A 21,894-nucleotide genomic window follows, 5' to 3' on the forward strand; every position below is an offset into this window, starting at 1 on the left:
GCTGCAGTCATTCCTCCCGCTCCTTTCATGTGCGGGCAGGGTCCATTAACACACCAAGCCAGGATGAAGTCCGAGGCAAAACCCACAAAGAGGGAACAAATACCACGTCCCACTGTAAACACTTACAGTTCCAGCAACATGTCTGCTGGACTCCACTTGGAAAGCTCTGGCCTATTAACACATACGCTTTATAAACTGAAGTCACCGGGCACCAAATGCTGCCGTACCTTTACTGAGGCCAAAAGTAGGACAAATACATTATCTCAAAACTAATCAGAAAAGACTTGTTTTGTTCATGAGTTTGTTTATTAAAAAGGTAGTATAAAACACAACCCCTTTAAGAAACAAAATTGAAGACAAATCAAGGGATTCTCAGATGCTGTCACAGGTCTAGATATTATTCAAATGGTTTTGGTTTTTTTTTAAATGTTGGTTTTCTAAAGGATAAATGAAAATGATCAATTTAATTTACTGAAAGAAAATAACCTGTCAGAAAAATTCCAAGTCAACGTACTGAAAAGTTTAATCTAACAATATACTTTCATATTACAGAATGAGCAAAAAACAATTTGCTGCAAAAGATTTCATAATTCTATAAATATTTTACAGAACTTTCAGAGTATCCTGACAGTAAGACTTCAAGCCTTGTATAGTGAGCACTAAAATACACACAAGTCAAATCAACACAAGTACACAACTTACATAATTCATTTATCATACTGCAGTATGTTTCCTCAAATTCAGAAATAAAAATAAGAATTTAAAATCCAATTAAAATCTATAGGTATATATCTTTTTCCTTTTTTTAAGAATTTGATTAGCTTATACAGTTCAAGAATTCAGGGTATGGATATTGATTTTACCAGAAAATTTAAAGGCAAGTTTGGGTTTCTATGAAGCATCCAATACCTTTAAGCTTTCTTAAGTGAATTAAGCTAAGTATTTGTAACTGTAAATAGATTACCCTTCACTGAATAATGTCTAGGACATGTTTTAGCTAAAATGCACTGCATTTAACATACTAATGATTTTAAGTGAATTGCAATCCTTATACAAAATGTAAGTTGTACGAGGGACTGAAATTCAATTAAAAAAGTAATTAAAAAAAGTCAGCAGGAGAAACAGATAAACATTTTGATGCAAAATGAAACTAATTCTCTCTTTACAGCTGTATATGAACATTCGAGAACCTGCTACAACTTACATGTCTTTTCTTTTGGGGCTTTTTGTTTCCAGATGTCTACCTTGGCCACGCTCCTCAAACCACGTAATCTTTGATGAATACTTTTAACTCCATACAATTACCTTGCCAGCAAACCACTAAATAGCATTTGATTGTAAAGCAAACTACCAATATATCTTGAAGCTAAGCAACTGACTTTGTATTGCATGGTTAAGAAAGTGATTATCTATGCTGAATTTTGCTGAAGTACCAGTTAGTTAATACTCTTTCCCTGCTGTTATATTTAAGTGGTTTCACATCCATTTTGTCACACTGTGCAAATTAGTAGAAACGGTTATTTCTCTAGTTCAAAACTGAGCAACAAAGATTATCCACAAATTGTTTCAACCTGCTGCTAGTTATTGTTTCCATAATATACAAAGGGAAGGAGACTGTTTTTCTTAAACTGAACCGCTCACCAAAAGCCTACAGATGAAGGAACACGCAGTATGGTGGAACACTGGAATGGAACCTAAGAAAAATTAGAAACTGAGCAAAAATGCTTGATTTTGTCACTTCTAAGGAGCAAGACAAGTCATTAGAAAGCACTTTTAATTAAAAGAATACAGTAAAAATTGCATTGGGCTTTTAACTTCTTACCAATTCATTTATGATGATGCTCAGTCAGAAAAAAAAAAAAGTATGTTTAAAAAGCAACTCAGCTTGTTCAGCTTCAGATTTGTTAAAATTTGGTATTAAACATTACTGCTCTGTACTACAAGATCTTAATAATCATCTTTCAAAATAGTAAGTTTAACTTTTGTGAAAAGTTTTAATCTATGTTCAGATTAATTTATAAAAATTTGCATCATTTAAAAAAGGAAAACACCAAAAGAATTCGGTCTCAATGAAAATCTGCTGAAAAGAAAGTCACAGCTGCATTAACCTCTCCTTAGACTATTAAATGCCTCAATAACTCAATGAATAGTTTATAAAAATATATTTTTACTTTTTACTGGGGAATAACAGAGGTAGACAAAAGGAAAACACCAGTTTGAGTGTAATGCCGCACTTCAGAACAACATATTTTCATGGAAAAACAGCTTTTATTTTCTTAAGAATCCTAGTTAATAGGAAAGCCAGGAAAGCATTTGGTCTCAGTCTTTGTTGGTGCTCTACTTCAGTGTGAAGTCTAGAGGAAAAGGTGAAAAGACTAACATCACATTTGACTTTTGAAGCAAGCCAATCAAATTTGTACATCAATTGGAGAGGAAGGTTACTGCACATAATGATTCTTTATTTTTCAAAGTCCTTTTTCAAACACTAACACTAACCTTATTTTTTATATCTGATACCATGATAAGGCTTCATAGAACTGTACAATATTTATACATTTGTCAACAGTTTCCCTATATCAGTTGCAATTCCACTGTAAAACAGGTGATTTAACTGTGTAGAGTGTTATATGACTAGTCTCTCAAAAAAAGCTAACAAAACACAACAGTCTAACAGATCTAAAGCCTGGAGTCTAGAAGCTGGAAGGAAAAAAGGAGCACTGAAAGCAGTACCCACCACACTAAATTACACTCTTCATATGCAAAAACTTCCAGCCCTCAAAGGTCTGTGGTGCTTGTCACCAATAAAAATAACTAAGGCAGAACTAACACAACCCAGAGATGTAATCTGAATATGCCACTACGTGCAGCTACAAACCAGGCAGTATTTCAGATTCCCTGAATTGTTCAAACACCTGTTCTGCTGAAACATACAATTCACACACTTCCAAAGACAATAAAATGGTCTTTCTTAGCTAGCAAGAGTTACAGCTCTTCTTTATAATGCAACTTAAAATTGGAAATTTGTCATGCCAGCTCATAATGAGCCCCCACACTTTTAAACCCTGAATTCAAATATCATCTCTGTTGTACATTTTGTCGTAAAAAGATAATTTATAACCATAGTGGCAAGTGTTAACTTTGATGTTTTGGTTGGCATAGCTACCCATACATATCGATTACATATAAAAAACCAAAACAAACTTAAGAGTACCATACAGACTTCTGGAAAAAAATATAGATGGTAAACTCAGAGCACAAAGTTTGAAAATATCAATTTTCAGAGTATTGTGAATACTTCAGGATGGAAATACAAGAATTAGAATCTATGGTTTCTTGTAATCCAATGTAAATTTAAAAAATTCAAAAGAATCTCCTTACAAATGTGTACTAGTAACCATCCAAATGAACAGCATGCTATGAATTTAGCAGCAATATTTTAATTGTTAGTGCCTAAATCCACTTTCTTCTATCTTTAGGTATCAAAATAATGGGATTCTAAATTAAGAATGGCTATGTCCAACACAGCTCCCCCAAAGTTATTTTTGAAAGTCTGCCACTTATTAAGATATTTTAAGTTAGAATGCCTTCTAAATCCTTGCTTTTGGAAATATTTCTAAAAGGGCTAGCATTTGCTTTTTCCATTTAAAACAATATTATTTGAAAGCATATTTTCAAATATTCTAACTTTTGCACAACAAATGTACTTCAAGTTGCCAAAAGTCTTTACATTTTATGAAATATCGGAGATCCTCCCCACTTTGAAGAGCATGTAAGGCTAAACTAGAATGTTAAGAGAACTCACACTCATCATCCTAACGAAGTTAAATAAAAACTTCTACTCTAATATTAAAGCAAAACCCAAACAAAGCCAATACATCTGTCAAAAAGCCTATTTTGCATACCTACTGCATACAGACCATGAGAGTTTAAGATCGGTCTTATTTCATTATGGCCTAGAATGTGTGTGCTCAAGCACTTCTAGTCTCCTTGACATGATTCCAGCCTCAACAGAAGATCTAAGCATCAAAAAATGATCTAAACAGGGGAAGAAAAAAATCATTTACTCAATGCTGTGATCTAATAAACTATCTTCACTCAGTTTGCCTTATGTTGGCTATGGCAACACTGTATGTCTTCCACTTTAAGTTTGCAACTTTGTACTACTCTTATTTGCTACTTAATGCATAGCAACATATCCAACGCATTCACCCTATACATATCACAGCATCTGTTCCGTAAAATGATCCAATGTACTCAGGACAAGAATCATTTTTAAGGATGAGATACCAAGGTCCAAGGGGTACAGGAAAATTAACAGTAAAATCCACAAATCTTGCAATAGCTTTGCATCACTGAAGTTACATATAGTTACACAAACTTAAGGGTTGGAACGTATTTCACACTTACATAATGAAACACTGACAAGCATAGTTAGAACAAAAGAAGCCTGATGAGTTTTACTGCATTCTTGGCAACTTGAGTTACTTTACCTGAACAGCCAATTAATACAAACTTTTAGAATCTCATTAAATACTGCTTTTAATGAAAACTTCAAAGCACACAGTTGATGACATTCTAATATGTATATATTCATATGAATATTGTCTGCAGTCACCCTGAAGATAGGGATAAACTCAAACATCACCCTAAACCCCATGCTTTCATAAAGCATTAAAGATGTTATGTATCTGCTTCAACATCACTGCCTGCAAGGCTGCTGTCTGTAGATGGAGCACCATCTTCATTAATGCCCTCACCATTATTCTCCCTCTTATGGTCTTCATCATTTACATCCTCCTTAGATGTGTCATTAACTTTTGAAGGCTGTCTGCCTTCAGGCAGTTTAACACTACTTGTTGCAGAATCTGAATCAGATGTAGTTTGCTGCTCCTTTGCATCAGGATCCTCTAAAAATGATCCCCACACCTTGAGCCTTTCTTCCCTTTCTCTTGCAGTCTCCTCCACCTATTAAAGATAAGTTTATACACATTACAAAGTTATACTTGTAAAAATGAATATTTACACAGATAAAATTATACTAACATTTATACTGCAATAATTTCTCAAGACTTCTGATAGGCCCTGTTGACTGTGAACTAATGATCTGTACATCCGGTGGCTAATCTAAGCTGACATCCCCAACACACAATTTTTAACATCAAACAGGTCCTTTAAATGTTTGCTAAACTGAATAATTAAGGATGATTTTTTTTGAGACATCCTACCAGTTTTTGAGGGGAAGCAATACATGGCAGGGGTGGGCAGGGGAAGGGAACATCAAGCACTTCTCAAATTAAAACAGATTTACAGTTTGGAAGAAATACGTGATAAAATAGGACCATGAAAGGCTACCTGATAATCCGTTACACCATCCCATGTTTCAGCACTGAGCTGACGGCCACCAAACCACCTTCCATTTAGAGTTAGCTTGCACAGATCAGCTTCTGCTGCTTCTTTAAATGACACAGAAGCCACGCCATCAGGGTGTCGCTGTAAGGAGAGACAACTTTCATTTCCAAATAGCGTATTTATTCCAACATCCTTTTTTTTTTTTTAGATTGTGTTACAAAATCTATGAGATATAGCTCAATCCTGATCATACATAATCGTGTTTGAAAAAATTCAATTTCCAAGTTTACACATCTTGTTCTATTGGTACACTGTTGAACAGACTTTTTGAACACAGAAAACAAAGATGTTTCAGCTAGTTTAGCTACAAATAAATGTCTTTATACACTTTCAAACTTGTGACATGGATCCAAGTTATTGGAAAGAGTTACAGTTTGCCTTCACATAGGCTGAAGTAGATAAGTGTTCAGAAATTAATTTCCAAAAGAGCTAGTTTTAAAATACTGAAAAATTAGGTCAAGTTTTCATGAAATAAACACACAAAACCAAATAAATGCTCTGCTCATATTTAAAGAATCCTATGTGTTTTGCACATTTACACATTACATCAATTCTGCCAACACAACACATAAAAAATACCTACATCAAATATGAGAACCTTCTTCACTTGACCAAACTTTTCACACTCTGTCCGCAGATCTTCTCTGATCTCATTTAGCACTAAGGGATCCTCCTGCAATGCAATCACACGGGTTAAATTAAACAGAAGCACACGCTTCTCTCAGCTTTATTTTTGCTCAGTCACCAATGGAACACATCTGCCAATCTATTAAAAGTTCATAAATTAAGTGTTGTTATGCTGCATTTTCAAAGCCACTTGGGAGCTAGCAAACAGCTCTTATTGTCATTTAATAAATGCTACTTATTAATAAGGCTATTTTGTGCTCGTTTCTCCATTCTAACTTAGTTACTGTTTACTCCTCTTTCCATCCCAAAAAGGAATATTTGGGGAATAAAGGATACACAGTAAGAAAGGCTGATTTGAAAAATATATCCTTACCAACATCTTTTTCTTGCTTTTTGGAAATAGACGAATGAATTTTAAGCAGATGCTTGGCACAGGAAAAAACACTGTCCAAACAGTAAGTTTAATTTTCTGCTCATCTGCTTAGGATTTTGCTAAAATTCTTACGACAATATGAACTACAACAGCACAATCTACAGTAGTAAACTGCATCTTCCTACCTCAAAGTCCTTTGGGTGAAACATATTCCTGATAATAACGATGCGTTCATGTCGCATTCGAGTTGCGCCGTCTTTCTTCTCAGGCCTCCAATCCAGCTGTCTAATGAAATGAAGCAACAGTAAGAAGATATTGTTGCGGCTCTCTTCAGTTTCTACAAGTATTTGTTGAAAAAAAATCATTAATTTGGCATTTCTTGCAGTACATCAACTAAAACATGTATTTTGACACAAAGAGTTACATTATTCTTCTAAAGAAATGCAATAATCACTCAGTTTTACCACTTCTTCTACAAAGCAGTTGAGGCTTTAAGGTACTTAAATGCTCATAGAGGGAATATAAATTATTTTTAAAATCAAAGCATTTTCTTAAACACTGGAAAAATCCAATCTTTAATTCCTTCCTACTATGAACTCAGCTACAGGAACCAGATGCTGCCAAGTGTAATAAAAATGTCAATACTTTACTATTTTTTTCTATTTTGTAAAAAAGGAGATCCACTGTTTTGCCTTTGGTGAAATTTAATGGCTTTTATTTAAACAAGCATGCAAGAACACCCTGAATCTTACACAAGCATTGCTGCAAGATGTATCTTTGTTCCACAGTGTACAGAGCCACTGCCACAAACGAGCAACGTAAACTCAGGGCATCTGTTCTATGACTTTGCCTTCTCACAAAAAACATTACTTCTCATAGAAATGTCTACTTCATATCCTATCTGAAAATCTTATACTGGGGAGAGAAATCTGGGTTAAGTTCCTTCTTGTACCTGCTACTTTAGCTGAAGAAAACTTGGATTTCCAATGAAGGTAGTTTTGCAAATAAATTATGCTCAACTCAAAAGGAAATGCCAACTGAAGTCAGTTTATTCACACAAATCACTCTCAAATGCAGTTTCATTAGTTTCATACTTCTCTCTCCACACTGGAGACTTCTTATAGCAAGAACTGGCAATTTCTCTTTGAGGCAAATACATTTCAAGCTACTTTTATTTTTAACCGATAAAATATCAAGTAGTTTTTGCTCGCTTTAACTATGGCAAAATACTTCTGCATTACTATTTAAAATGTTTAATAGAATGTTGCTTTCATGCGAATAGTAGAGAGTCCTATATACTCAAACTTCTTTCTTCTTTAATCCGCACCTTCTTGGTTCCAAAAGGCAGAAAAAGAATTTTTAAGTGACAAAAGCAATGCATCTAGGTACAATTGAAAAAAACAGTACAATTAAAAAAAATACCAGAGAGATGTCTGGGGGAATCTAGAGATATTTCAGTATTTGCTCCTATGGAAGCCAGCATCTCTTGCCCTCTGCAACAGTGAAGTATGGTACAAGCAATATGCGGACAGCCAGAGTGTTATTACCTTATAGAAGTAAGTCTAGATATCATGACAGGACTTGCACGCTCTCACACACTGAGAAAAAGTCTTTTATCTCCCCAGAATTGTCATATTCTCTTCTGTATCTGAAAAGACCTTGGTTCCCTATGCATTATTTTAACGTGACAATCACAAACAAGTTCACTATGTCAACATTTAATTTAGGAGTTCCTCTCGTCCAAATGTGTATTATTTAAGCCATTTTGCTGTCAGATAAGACTTTAATTTTTGCATAACTCCTAGCATTGCATTTGAAAGAAAGCAGCGCTTTACTAATAGCACTTAGAATTCAAGCAATATTTTACTGAAATAAAAAATACAAACTTCTGCTGTTGAGATAACTTCTTCTTGTAGTCTTTACATTTCTTCTTCTTTTTGCTTGCATCATACTCCCCCTTCAGTTGAAACTTTGCAACTTCAACATGCAATTTATAGCCTCTAATTTCTGCCTCATCCAGAAGTCTCAATGCAAGTTGAACTGATTCTCTCTATTTGAAGATAAAATAGAGCACAAGCTTTAAAGCACATGGCACAGTCAAATTATTTCAGTAACATTTACTTAAGAATATTGTGCTAAAAATCAGTTTCCTGTCACTGAAAACCATAATGCCGTATCTCTTTCCAGTCTCTTGACACACAGCTGGCAATGTTTTATCAAAATCCAGTATTTCTTTACCACTGTTATAGCAGATTAACACTCCCAAAAGCAACTGCATGCATTTCATTCAAATCTGTCATAGAAAGCAATCTGCAATGATCAAGCAAGCTGATGAACTTCAAAGTAAAAATAAAAAAAATTCAGAGGGCTGATTTTCTATAAAGCTTGTATCACTTTTCCAAGAACAGCAAATGTTGAGGCTTTTAATCAATTTTCCTGAAAGTCCTTTAGAGCGGACACTGCCTTTACACTTGTGCACTAAACAGCCCTGACTACTAAAATTACAAAACTAGCATAGACTACAAGGCAGTTGATATAGTATTGCCTGGTGCTTCTTCCAGAATTAAAGATGACTGCACCTACAAAGCACTAACTTTCCAAATGATTCACAAGTGAAACACATGAAGGAACTTTTATAGATTAATACAAAATTCAGGAACAGTTCTGAACCTAACCAGTTCTCAACCAAAAGCTGTAAATACAGGGCTACAGTATGATCATTCCAGTCTCATTATTTTTTTGTTCTTGGCCACACAGTGGCATATTTTCAAAGTAAAAGGTGAAGAGCTCCCCCATTTCACCCCATTATCACTGGCACCCAAGACAGAAACATGTAGAGACATGTTCAGCAGGTATTATGGACATTTTCAGGGGGAAGGTGAGGGTGGCTAAGAGGAAACAAATGCGGTGCACAAGCAGGTAAGTAGTCGTTTTCACCTTTAAAACAGACACCTAAATTCGAAGTTATACTTCAGCTATTTCAAGAATCTTCTGAATATGATTCTGAAACAGTGGCCGCAACTATCTTCAACAGGAAGGAAAACTGTGTTTCAGTGCACCACTGACCTTTAGATAGCAACAGAGGCCATCTCCTTTAAGATTTCCTTCCTTATCTTTGTACAGTTTGATTTTGTGTTCTTCTGTCTGAGGATCTCGCATAATGATACCACATTTTGACATGACTTGTATAAATTCATCTTTTGTAATGTCTGGAGGTAAACCTGCAAAATTAAAACAGAAGGCTTGAATATGTTCTTTTTTTTTTTTTTAATAACCTCATTAGAACAAAACCCCCACAGTGCTTCTTTAAATGAAAGACATCAAACTTAAGGACAAAATTTTACATATGCCATAAGAAAGCATCACCCTTGACACCAATATTTTTGATATTACCTTTTAAACATTACTTCATACCAATATTTTGAAAATCTTTTAACTTTTTCATAGGTGTAACATACAGCAACGTATTTGTGCTCCCTAATATGCAGAGCCAGACCTTTAGCACTGGCTAAATACCGACATTGCAGTGGACGCAATGGCCTAGGCGAGTGTAACTATCCTGCCCAAGTTTTAAGTTCTACAGCACCTCTAGGGATCAGAGACAAAAAAAAAAAACCCACCAGCAAACCAACCTATAAACAGATGACTGTTTTCTCCACCCACAAATTCGACAAAAAAAGCAACTTGGTAATGTATGGAGTTTTTGAAGTCTGAACTTTGAATTGAGGACAAGAAAAAACAAAATGGAGGAGAAAATTACGTGAATGTTCTACGCTAGTTCAGCCTGGATAAAGATTTTTATGAATTCAAGTGTGTGCATTTCTGTGACTGCTCAGAACCACCAGATGTACCTTTGTGTATGCACCTAAAGACAGCACCCCAACATCCAAACCAGGTAGAGAAATATCATAATAAATGCAGAGATTCATTTGAGCTTCCCCATTACTTGCTCATCTATTCCCAGCTTTTTGTTTGTAGTGTTTCCTCCTCCTTATCTAATAATTTAATTATGTATTTATAAAATCAAATAAAAATGAAAGAATAAAATATTAAGTGATGTGTATAGTCAATGCACCATCTTATTATAAACTCATTCTCATTATCCCTATTCCTTAGGAGCTCGCAGAAATTATTTTTCTTGGCTGTAGCTTATTTAAAAAAAAATAATTAGTGACTTAGCTGACACAGCTCACAGAGTATCACATTTAAAAGACAAAAGCATGGAATATGTCCCTTATATTACTTTCCCATATCTGCAACTTAAAGGTCACAAAGACATTATGCAGTCAGGAACATGATGCTAAGTAGCTGGCAAGTGACAGACTGAATAGATAATATTAGAAGTGAGACATATATGAGTCTCTTTTACCATCTTTACCTCAAAGTAGATAAATAAACACTATTACTTACCAGTCACATAAACATTTGTGTTTCTGTCTTCTTCAACATGAAACCATCCTAAAAACAAGAGTTTTAATTCAGCTATGCCAATATATTAAAAAATGGGACCACACACTAATGTTCACATTCCATCAGTTTTCTAAGAATTTTTGCTTGCTCACAGGAAAAGCTCCGAACATGACTTAATTTGCCTTTCTTCCACCTTGTACGCAGCCTGAGGAAGATACCTATGAAGCACCACAGATTTTTAAAACCATTCTGGAAACATTCAGAACAACCCATATTTTTGCTCTACATGGTAATGCTGAACAATTGCCAGTTTCCACTCAGTACTATACAGGTTGCAGCCTACACAGAGAGAAACCCTTTGTCGCTTACCTGGCTCAAGCTTCCGTTTTTCCGCTTTCTGTTTTGGATCCGTTTGCTGTGGTCTTTTCTCATTTGTTGATGGTTGTGTTCCTGATGTCTTCGAACTTACTGGTTGCTTACTTTCAGTTGCTGTGCCAGAAGCAGATGAACTGTCTTTATCATCTGCATGGAAGCCATAGTTGGCATGATATGTTGCCAGGAAATCTTCTGTTATCTGAAAAGAAATTGGGAAATTTAATCTAAAATTTCGAAGAAGTACAAATTCAGGTTTGTGTTTTAATGTTAACTAGATGATGGTCATTTTCTAATCCACAACAGAGAAAATAACTATTTTAAAACTGTTTTTAAAACATCTTTGTAAAGCCATATGCACAACAAGAACAATCAGTTCAGGCATTACCTGAACTAGACTAACACCCTAATTCCATACAGCACGTGAAGCTTTTAAACAAACATTTCACAAGTTCTGCCTCTTTTCAAGTGAGCCTTTCTGCTTTCCACATAAATTGGATTTGCCTGAAGGACAGAAACCAAGTGCTCCTGACTATGTTGGAGAGAAAGTGACACTGAAGGTAAGCCAACAACTTTTCCACATATGATGACTGCCCTTTGTAGGCTTCTGCCTTTTGTTTCAGAGATGACAAATATTTGTGTTGGCAGACAATAAATATTGCACTTAAGACTGAGAGGTATCTTAACACACTGTCTGTAAGGCTGTACACTCTACTTTATATCCTACATACAAATAATTAGCTTGCTCTTTTCCAGAGAGAGACTATTTTTGGATAAAATATAAGATTGGCTAACGTCTATGTTTTAGAGACCAAAACAAAAAACCCCTACATATTACACCCAGTATTTCCAGCCAGGTAAATTTTAATACTAGCCACTAGCAATAATGTGCAAAGAGATAATAAATACATCATAGCTGATTTTGCTAGCGCCACTGCACTATGAAGTATTTTCTGAAGTTACACACTCTGACTTATTCCCAAAGCTGAGCATTAACCTTTGAAAATTTTACCTGACTCTGACCTGTGCTGCACTTGCTTCATCCATATTCAGAAGGAAACAAAACTTAATGTCATTAAGCTACTGTAAGACAGCAGTGCAATGGACAGTAGTGTCAATGAAAATAATGCAATCTCGTATCTTCCATAGTGATTTGAAGCTTGATGTTTCAACTCTAAGCTTTTATTATGACAAATCAAAAATGCAGAATTGACAGGAACAGGCTTGTCACGAATAACACAAGATGCTGTGGAGCTCAATATAACTTAAAAGTTTAGCATGAAATAGTTCCTACACTAAACAAGATTTGCAACACACCTCAAGCAGGAATGTAAAGTGGCTGCTCTTACAGACATGACATAATACAGTGTCAAGAGAAAGGAAGAGTACAACCACCTTTAGTGAAGAAAATGAGACTGTTCTAAATCACGTTCATTATATTTGACACTAGCAATTTTAGAAAATCCTTAGTCTCAACAGTTGATGAAATCCAGGGAATTAAGAAGCTTTTAAACTTTCTCGTGAACAATATTATTCATTTTCATCAGAACCTACTGATAAATTAGTGATCAAACCTGCAACAAACTAGCCACCTTCCTGCAGCAGCATTATTTTTCAACTTCAGGGGGAACTGCCTTCTCATGTAAAGTTAAATTTATTCTTAGCAAAATACCTACTATGGACTGTCAAATTTTGTCAGTCAACAACAAAGACCTTTTTTTCCATAATACGCTATCATCCTACCACATACACCATTACAGCTACTTCAATTTAAAATGCATTTTTGCAAGCATAAAGGAATTTATACAAGTATAAAGGCTTTTATTGGAACTTACTTCATACCATGCCTGCATGGAAAACAAACTCTCACAGAATTTCTTACTTGGGACTTCAATCCAGTTCTGGTGGAGAACCTCACAGAAAGAGATCAGTTCTATCTCCATACCCACATAGTTGTACAGTTTGGGGCAATTAAGCTTATAGGAAAAGAAATACAATACTACAGGCCATGCTATAGCATGCAATTAACTACTGGTCACACTGAAATGGAAAGGAATAGATTAACCAAATGAAGAACAGATACCCTACACTTACAAAGACATCCAATGTCTGTTTTGTGATGAAGGCAGATGAATTCAAACACGCGATTCTGTGCTATGTCTGTGAAGGACTATTAGAAGTTTGTATCCACAATACAGTACCATTGAAATAAAAATCATTAAATAACACACAAAGTTGCAAGCACTTTTATTAAATATTTGACCATGTCCAAATTTTTCTGAGGAATGTTGACAGTTCATATCATTAACTTTTTGCACTGCTTTGAAATATGCTTCAGTAGAAGTTCAGCAGACACTACTCCCAAAGTAGAGTAGCAGTGCAATACTAGTCTGTAGATGATCATTGACTTAGACTAGTCAGAATATTTTAGTCTTTTGTCAGAGAACAGAGATAAGGAATTTTATTACTGCTCATGGAGGAGAGAAATAACTACAACTTCTGGCTCCTGCAGTCTCTTAAAACTATTTTGATAAAACACTCTGTTGAATAATCATCAGCAAAGTGAAGTAACCTGAGATACTATGATATCTAGCTCAGTGACCTATCTCTAACACAAAGTCCTTCACAATGATTCTTTACCAACTTCTACAATACATCATATTTACTAACGAACTTTGCTGTTCCTATATAATCTGACCAACTTTTAATGTTCTCTCCTCTCCAAGATGGAAATTTGAGGTAAGAAAGGCATTTAGGAAAGACCAGTGCTCCTGAGAAGAATAGATAAATTTAAAAAAGAGGTGAGAAAGAGGGGAAGGAACAGGGAAAGAAAAGAACGCTTTTAAAAGAAGTTACTGTGCTTACTGGATACAGCACTCCACAGGGAGCCAGGGATACTCAGTTCTCCACTGCTCCACTTCGTGAGCCTGGATTCCTCACATGTTTTTACCCCTCTGTAAGCCATCTGCTACATGGACACCTTACTAGGTTTACACACATATAAACCTGGCACTACAGGCTTCATTCTCACTCAGATTCTCTGAATTCCAATGAATTCAGAGTCACAAATAAGGACTGGCACATTATAATTATCAAGTATATGCTATAAAATGTCTTAATACTTCTAAATTAAGTCACTGCCCTCGTTCGTTGTTACATAGTAACAAAACTACTATTTCACTTGTAGATCAGTACATTGGCTCAACACATTAAATCTACATCCCCTCTCACCTTTAAGTACCACGTTGCTATTGCAAGTTCATTTTTTATACTTAAAATATTTAATAAAAGATAAAAACTGTAACATGTTTCCATTCTGTGGAATGCCTCCAAGACAAATACACTTAATTTTCAAGTGCATTTCCAAGATCTAAGGAGAGGGAACAAGACAACTTCACACGTGCACTGTTTTCAGATAATAATAAAAGAGGAATATACGATTCCATTTTCATTTAGACTTCTTAACAGACTAGTTCACTTCTTCACTGCCAACAGAAAGACAAAGATCACCCCAGCTACTGTGATAAAGAAACCTAAACATGTCAAAGGCAGTACCGATTCGTTAAGATCCACAAATATAACTGTGACTTCATGCCAGGCCCGAGCAATTCTACAGATTCACAGCCAAGGAGAAAAGCCAACCTACAGCTCTTCCCAACAAAAGAGCAGAAAGCAGCCGGTGAGGTTACAGACGGAGACAACGCCAGCTGCCGTGGTTTTGCCTGTAAAAAAGAGTGTTTCAGTACCACAGAGACTTTGCAGCAGACATCTATTTGGCTGAATCCAGACAAGTGAGACACCTCCGTGCTGAAGAGGCCCAACATCAACCGTTCTTCATTCTCACCCTTCCCCCGGGAAACTTCACCACGCCACCGGGAAAGAGCTGCCCCAGAGCCGCGTGCGGGCGGAGGGAGAGGCACCCCGCGAGGCTCCCCCCAGAGGGCCGCAGCCAAGCGAGGAGGCCGCTCCTCCTAACGGGAAGGGGGGAGGGGGCACCGAGCGGGCCCGCCCGCCCGCCCTCAGGTAGCGCCGAGGCGGCCCCCGCACCCACCTTGGGGAACCAGGCCTTCTTCTCCCGGTCCCACTCGTAGGCGGCCCCATCGGCCGGGTCCACGTAGGTGAAGGGGTCGGACTCGCCCTCGCCGCCAGGCTCGCCCTCGTACTGCTGCTGGAGCTGCAGCTGCCGGTAGAACTCCTCGTTCCCGTCCTCACCGCTCATCCTGGCCCGTTCGGCGGGACTCGGAGGAGGGTGGGGTGAGGTGGAGCGGAGCGGGGAGGGGGGAAACACCCGCACCGGGCCTAGGGCACCCGCGCCGCCGCCTGAGGCGCCCGCTCGCCTCGCCTCACCTCGCCCCGCCCCTCTCAGCGGCGGCGGGGACGGGGAAGCGCGCGGGCACGCGCAGCCGGGAGCGGCGGGCGGGGGCGCGCGCGGGCCCTCCGCCTCACGCGGCCGGTGACCGTCCCAGCGCCCCGCAGCGCGCAGGAGCGGAAGCGATCCCCCGCCCGCCTGCGGGGGGTGGGGCTTTCCCTCGCTCCCGCCCCTACCCGCGTCGCAGCCACTGAGCCGCGGGCTGGGTGTCACGTGGAGAGAGGCGGAGCCAATCGGAAGGAGGGCGGGGAGCTCTTCCTGGAGAGGGCCGGGCTCTTGGGCCGCGGGGGCGCGCGGCAGGGGGCGGGGCTTGTTTTCCCGCCTCTGGGCGGGGTGAGGCCTGCGGTGATGGCGCAGGTTCAGGGCGGAGGCCCTGGGGCAGGGACGGGACAAAGGCGGTCGGTTGTTACGCTGCTCCAGAGCGGCCTTGCCCCTTTTCCTTCAGGCTATTGCTCTGTTTCACCACGGGCAGGGTGTTGGCATGAGGGCGGCTGGCCCTTTTCTGGCCCTGCTGTGGGCGGGGAGCTGTGCCTAGGTGGGCCTTGTGTGGAGACTTGTTCCAATTTTACTTACACGATAAAAGCCTGCTAAGGGACATAGAGCACTGAAAGTACTTCCTCCTGTAATTCTTCTCCCTGTTGTGCTTTGGACAACACTGAATGGTCTAGTTGCCACTGTCAGTTGAGGTGCTGTGCAGCTAGCTGGCTGTCATCTGTCCCTGACACTGAAAGTCTGTTTTCATGTCCTACTAGAGCCAAAGACAAAACCAAAAAGAGGCAGATAACACGAAAATGGGAACATGCTAAATGTCAAAAAATCACCTTGGTTCTTGCTTCTCCCTTGGCACAGGTTCCTGGTGCGGATGGTTTGAACAGTTGAGCTTCCTGGGGAGAAGCAGCTGCTGCTCAGGTCTACCCGGGTGGCACAAGTACCTGCGTTCCACAGGACAGGGGTGTGACAGGCTGAGGGCGTCCAGCCACGGCCACTGCGCTCCCTCCGGGAAGGGTTGATACGCTGGTACAATGCAAGGGATGAGGCTTGTTTTCAAAATTTTGAATTGGCTTGCATTAATGAAGTCTGCAATTAGATATTAATCAGTGCGGTGCTCTCTCTGTGGATCCTTAAATATTTTAAATAAAATTTTCTTACTCGAGTCAGTTCTTTTAAAAGGCTTTCATCAGTGCCATCTAGTGGTTTTCACAGTGTAATCCAGCGTTACATCAAAAATTTAATTGCTAGAGTACGTATTTAAAAGTATTTTTATTTAGAGGATGAAGAAGCAGACTGTTCAGGTTTTATTTTGCAAAATTCAACCTAGAGCTAGAGAACCCAGCTATTAAAACGATGCCCATGTTTTAAATGAAAATTTAGCTGAGCAGGCCCATCAGAGCTGGCAGTGGCTAGTTGCCAATGGCAAAGCAATCTTTGCACTCAGAAATGAAAATTATGTTCAGTACAGAGGTTTTCTGGAAATGAGTATTCCAGGAACAAATATATCTTTACTGGCATACAGACTGGAATGATAATAAAATCAAAGACACAATCCTGAACTTGTGAAGCTCTGTAGGGAGAGACCAACATCAGCTAACTGGCTGGTCAACAGACCGTCAGATGAAATTGCTGAGGATATAAATATAGACTTCTAGTAACCCTTGGCTGTTCCACAAAGAATATCCAGCCTAGTTAATGACATCTTTAATGCTTCAAGAATTTTCTCTTGGCAGGGCTATTACGATAGCTATCCAAAGATTGTTTTGTGATCACCTATAAACTGTCAGTTTAAGAGACATTTGTATTAGCTCTCAAATAGGTGTTGGGTTTTGGTGAGGAGCATGAGAGGCTTAACATATACGGTGTTTACTTATAAAAATTGGAATTGTTTGGAAGTAATTAGAATTGTTTGGAATATGTTTGGAAGTAAGAATCATAGCATTAAACATTGTAAGAGTGGTACAATTTAAGTTTTAGCCTTATTTTATTTTGGCAGAGTTTTTTACATTCATAACCTGAGTAAATGCAGTGAAGTCTGTGCCCACAGAGTACAGATTTCCCTAGTGTGCAGATCTGTCTACAGCGAGTCACTGGGGCACTGTCCTGGGGAGTAGGAGATCCACATTTAATCCCAATCTGATGAAAGTGAGAGCGTGCTTGCATGCAGCAGGGTGAGCGCATGGTAAATCTGATCTGCACGCTTTAATGTAGCTATGAGGACAAACTACCTCAAATTCCCTCACACTTTCCGCAGATACCAGCATGCGTGACGGCAGCTACTGTGGCACAGCTTCTTACCATGTTGCCACCATCTGTTCTCGTCCTCTTCAGGAAAGACAGCACAGTGAGCCAGCTCAGGGAGCTGATTCAGCTGGAAACGCGTCATTTTTTGGGGTCAAGACAGCTTTCATCTCAATCATATCCTTGAAAAGATAAAATTCATGGCTGCACTATCACTGCTGCTGCAAGCTGCATGTTCTGGGGATGGTGTGAAGAGCTCGAGTGTTACACAGCTCAGATCAGTCTAAGCTGTCAAGAAATGGCGTTTTAAATCCTGACAAAATGTCCCAAAGTATATATTAAAAGTAGGCATTAGCATGATGATTTTGTATCTGTGTCTGACTCTTCTGTGTGATAAAAGGCAGTCTTGGTTCATCAGAGCTGATTGTTGGTCTAGAGATACCACCTACTAAAATTTCCGAAATCTTGATTTTCGTAAAGTGGTGTTTTGCTATCCATTTAGAGGAGAACCAGCAATTCACTAGCATATACTTAATTAGGTAAAGAGTTAACACTCTTTTCTTAAGATGTTTTGTTATGTTAAATGAAGGAGGCAGTAACTAGTGATTAAGTACAGAGAGGTTACTCCTCTTTGGGCTTTCCTTGAGGCTGGAGCCTCTAGTTGTAGACTAGTGATAGTAAAGAGGAGTCTTCACCGTGGGAAAAATGACAGGACCAGACCCAGACATGCTAAAATTTCAGTACTTTCCTATGCTGACAAAGGAACTTCCACAAAACAGTTCACCTTGCGTTGAGGGGACCACCTGTGGCAGAGCCCATAACTAAATGCTGATTAGAGACTGTATTTTTTTTTTTTTAATTATAAGGACCACTGATTGAAATGTGTAAGTGTTGTAGCTGTCTGTAACTTTAGCTTATTCTTTAATTGTAATATTCTTAGCAGAAACACCTGAGTGTCAGCGAGCAGCCCATATTTAACAATGGAAAATAAAGCAATACTTTCTATGAAAACAGGAGGGTGAACTTTAAAATGGCTATAACTTCATAACTGACTTTAAAATTCTGTGCCGTTTGCTGGAGATGCAGTCTATTACACTATATCCATGCTTTGACACGGTTTTGTTCATTTTTGTGGATTTTTTTTAAACTAACGCAGCATCTCGTAGTGACAGCACAAATTAGAGTTGTGATACTAAACCTGTTGCTAACACGAACATTAATTATTATGTTTATATGTATTAAAGCTCTTAACGTGTACATCTCATTCACAGAGCAAACTATAAAAAAGGTACATCCTAGAAATTGTATTTACTTACTCAGTAAGACTCCACATGAGCAAGACCTTTGATGGAGTCTTGCCTTTCAGCATTTTGTGCCTTTTTTCCACCTATTTTCACCATTGTGGATATAAATAGTAACCCCTAATTATTCATGCCAGTGCTTTGCTAAATAGCACTCAATATTTCTGTAAATAGACATTATTCCCATATGCTCTTAGAGAATTACATTTGTATTAACAAGGGGTGAAAGAAATGGTTTTTTGGAACACTGAGAAAGGATTGCAAGGGAACAACCCTTTTCCCTTAAATCCAGTTATGGTAATGTGGAGACATTTTATGCATAATTATATTGGGGGAACAGATGAAATTAATAATATCAGATTGTTTAGATAAAAATAAATGTTGACCAATGTATCACTCCAATACAACATGTCATGAAGATTTGAAAGTACAGAATTATAAAAGCATGAAGTATACAGAATAGCTAAATTATGGCTTGAAATATTGCCAGTGTTTAACCAAAACATGTGCAGCACATAGCAAAAACATCAATTTTGTAACAGGATAAATTAGCATTAGATAGACCATCCAGTTAGAGAAGTAGTTACACAAGCAAAAAAGCTGCATGCAAAGCAAGGAAAATGGTGAATTAGGAAACTGTTTTTAAAGGCTACTGTGAGGTGTAGCCAAGGATTTTGCAGGGGGAAATTTGGTCTCCAACAGAGACAAACTGAGAAGTCCAGAAACATGTGGCAGATTTGTTTTCTAGAGGCTTTAATAAGCTAGAATAACGAATGATGTAAGGAACTTAATGTTCATTGATTTTTCTTTTGTTTAGAATTCCCTGTCGTAAGATCCAGGAAGATAAAAGTAGGCTCATAAGTGTGTAGGCTTATTATTTCAGTCTCACCCTGCAGCTCCATTAAGAAAAAAGAGAAGGGGAAAATATCAGTGCAATATGCTTGTTATATTTGTACACAGCTCTCTACCAGGGAATGTGTTATATTAAGACAAAGAGAGTAAAATGAGGTCTCCGGAGTCTGCCATAAATTGTGTTTCTGTGCTGTTGTAATTCCATTTATTTCAGTGGTCCTATCCCGGTGTACAATTGGTATAATAAAATGGAGAATCCATTTGAAAATTAGTGCTTATAGCCTTGCAGCATGTAACATGAGGAGTGCAGTAAAATAAGACCAGGCCTGATGGGATTAAAATGGTCTATCATTAAACTGGTTTAATGTGACGACAGAGGCTGTACCAATGTCCTTGGGATTTGTAGTTTGGTTTTATTATTCTGATTAGGGCAGTCAACAGAGAGAGACTGCAAATAGATTTTCTGCATCTTACAATGAACTCAAATAATGGTGCATGGATGGATGGATTTCCATCCATGTGTTGTTATGGGCTCTGTGTAGCTGGAGGGGTGTTGTATCTTCAAGGGTTAGTTAAAATTCAAACTTCTGTGACTGACAGCACTATTTTGTTTAATTTATATAGTTGCAACGTCTCTTCTATACTTCAACGCACAAATTCTTTTTTGAGATACAAGTCTCTTAGTTTAAGCAATGGAAAATCTATTGTGTTTTCTGTCACCAACTCCCACAGAACAAAATTTTGGTTCAGAGTACACAAACTTCATAAAAATAAGTGTCATTCAACATTTTTGTAATGTGGGGTAGGAAGAGTTACCTCCTGTATTTCCTGATGGGAAGACAGTCCCTGCCAGCAGTGCTGCTGAGCTTTTTAGGGAGGCAGAGGCTGCCCATGATAGGCTGTCCCTGACTTGCCTCTGCATGCAGAGTCATAAAATCAGTGGATTTGAGATTAGAAGGCCTATCTCATACAGACAATCTGTCCTAATATTAAAAAGGGATACTATTTGAATAACTTGAAAAATAGAAAATTAGTACAATAGAAAAATACAGTTCTCCCAGCATGCTTGAAAATGTGCAGACCACTTAGATATGACCACATACACTACAGCAGGAGTGGATCTGTGGAGGTAAATGGTTAGTCTGACCCCCCACACTGTACACTTTTAGGGCCTTTACTTCAAACTCGCTCTAGTCTGGTTCCGTGGACTGGACACACAGTTTCATCTGAGAGGAATCCAGGTTGTGCACTCAGGTCCACTCTGGGAGACAGAGCAAAGTAAGGCAGGAGGGGACATTTGAGCAGTTGGCTTCAAAAGTGCACTGTAAATCCAAACTAGAACTCTAACACAGATCCACCCCAATTTCTTGATGTTAAATCACTATAACGATAAAGAGCTCTGCACTCTTGAGATGTTTTACCCATAGATCACAAAGAATTTTATGAGTGTGATTAAAGATGATTATAGTTTTTTAAGAGAAATGATCACCTGCTGGTTCCTTTGACTTCCTTAGGAACTGAGAAGGGCATCTCTTTACTTAGCAGTCAGCTCTGACCCAGAGTTTCAAAGTAAGTCACTGAAAGAGCAAAGGCTAGTGTGGATCTGGCCCATAATGCTTTTTCTTTTTTTTACTACAGCGTGCTACAAACCTTAGCTTTCTTTCATTTTAGCATGCTTTCTGATGTGTTTACCAATTTTTTACATTCGAGACAAGAAAAGAAATAAATCAAAAATCCGCCTGGCTGATCATGTTGTGAAGATACATGGTTTTGCTTGCTTGCTGTAGATGCTTGACAGAGGCAGCTGTCAGTCAGAAGTCAAAGAACAAGTCGCCAAGAACAAAACCATCCTCACGGCCAATTCTCACACCAACTCTGCTGACTTCTGTCCTGCCCAGTCCAGAAATTCCAGCTAGGGATCCGAGTTTGTGCTTGGGAACATGAACAAT

The 21,894-nt window shown here is 38.4% G+C and overlaps 1 protein-coding gene across 1 annotated transcript; it reads right to left on the minus strand.

Moving 5' to 3' along the window:
• Positions 1-498: 498 nt before the first annotated feature.
• HTATSF1 (HIV-1 Tat specific factor 1) lies at positions 499-15,629 on the minus strand. The gene is made up of 9 exons (XM_074882231.1): positions 15,243-15,629; positions 11,189-11,393; positions 10,820-10,867; positions 9,476-9,630; positions 8,296-8,459; positions 6,595-6,694; positions 5,993-6,082; positions 5,353-5,490; positions 499-4,965 (listed from the first exon to the last, which is right to left on the minus strand). The coding sequence occupies exons 1-9, from the start codon at positions 15,408-15,410 to the stop codon at positions 4,681-4,683; spliced, it is 1,353 nt and encodes a 450-aa protein (XP_074738332.1). The 5' UTR covers positions 15,411-15,629; the 3' UTR covers positions 499-4,680.
• Positions 15,630-21,894: the final 6,265 nt, after the last annotated feature.

This window comes from Strix uralensis, chromosome 13 (genome assembly GCF_047716275.1).
Source record: "Strix uralensis isolate ZFMK-TIS-50842 chromosome 13, bStrUra1, whole genome shotgun sequence".
Taxonomy (NCBI): Eukaryota; Metazoa; Chordata; class Aves; order Strigiformes; family Strigidae; genus Strix; species Strix uralensis.

Excerpts from the sequence above, each read along its gene's own strand:
- HTATSF1 (XM_074882231.1), bottom strand. The coding sequence starts at position 15,410 with ATGAGCGGTGAGGACGGGAACGAGGAGTTCTACCGGCAGCTGCAGCTC. Across the intron at positions 10,868-11,188 it reads AAAACGGAAGCTTGAGCCAG|GATGGTTTCATGTTGAAGAA; the intron begins GTAAGCGACAAA and ends TCTTGTTTTTAG. Across the intron at positions 6,695-8,295 it reads AAGTTATCTCAACAGCAGAA|ACAGCTGGATTGGAGGCCTG; the intron begins GTTTGTATTTTT and ends TCATTTCATTAG.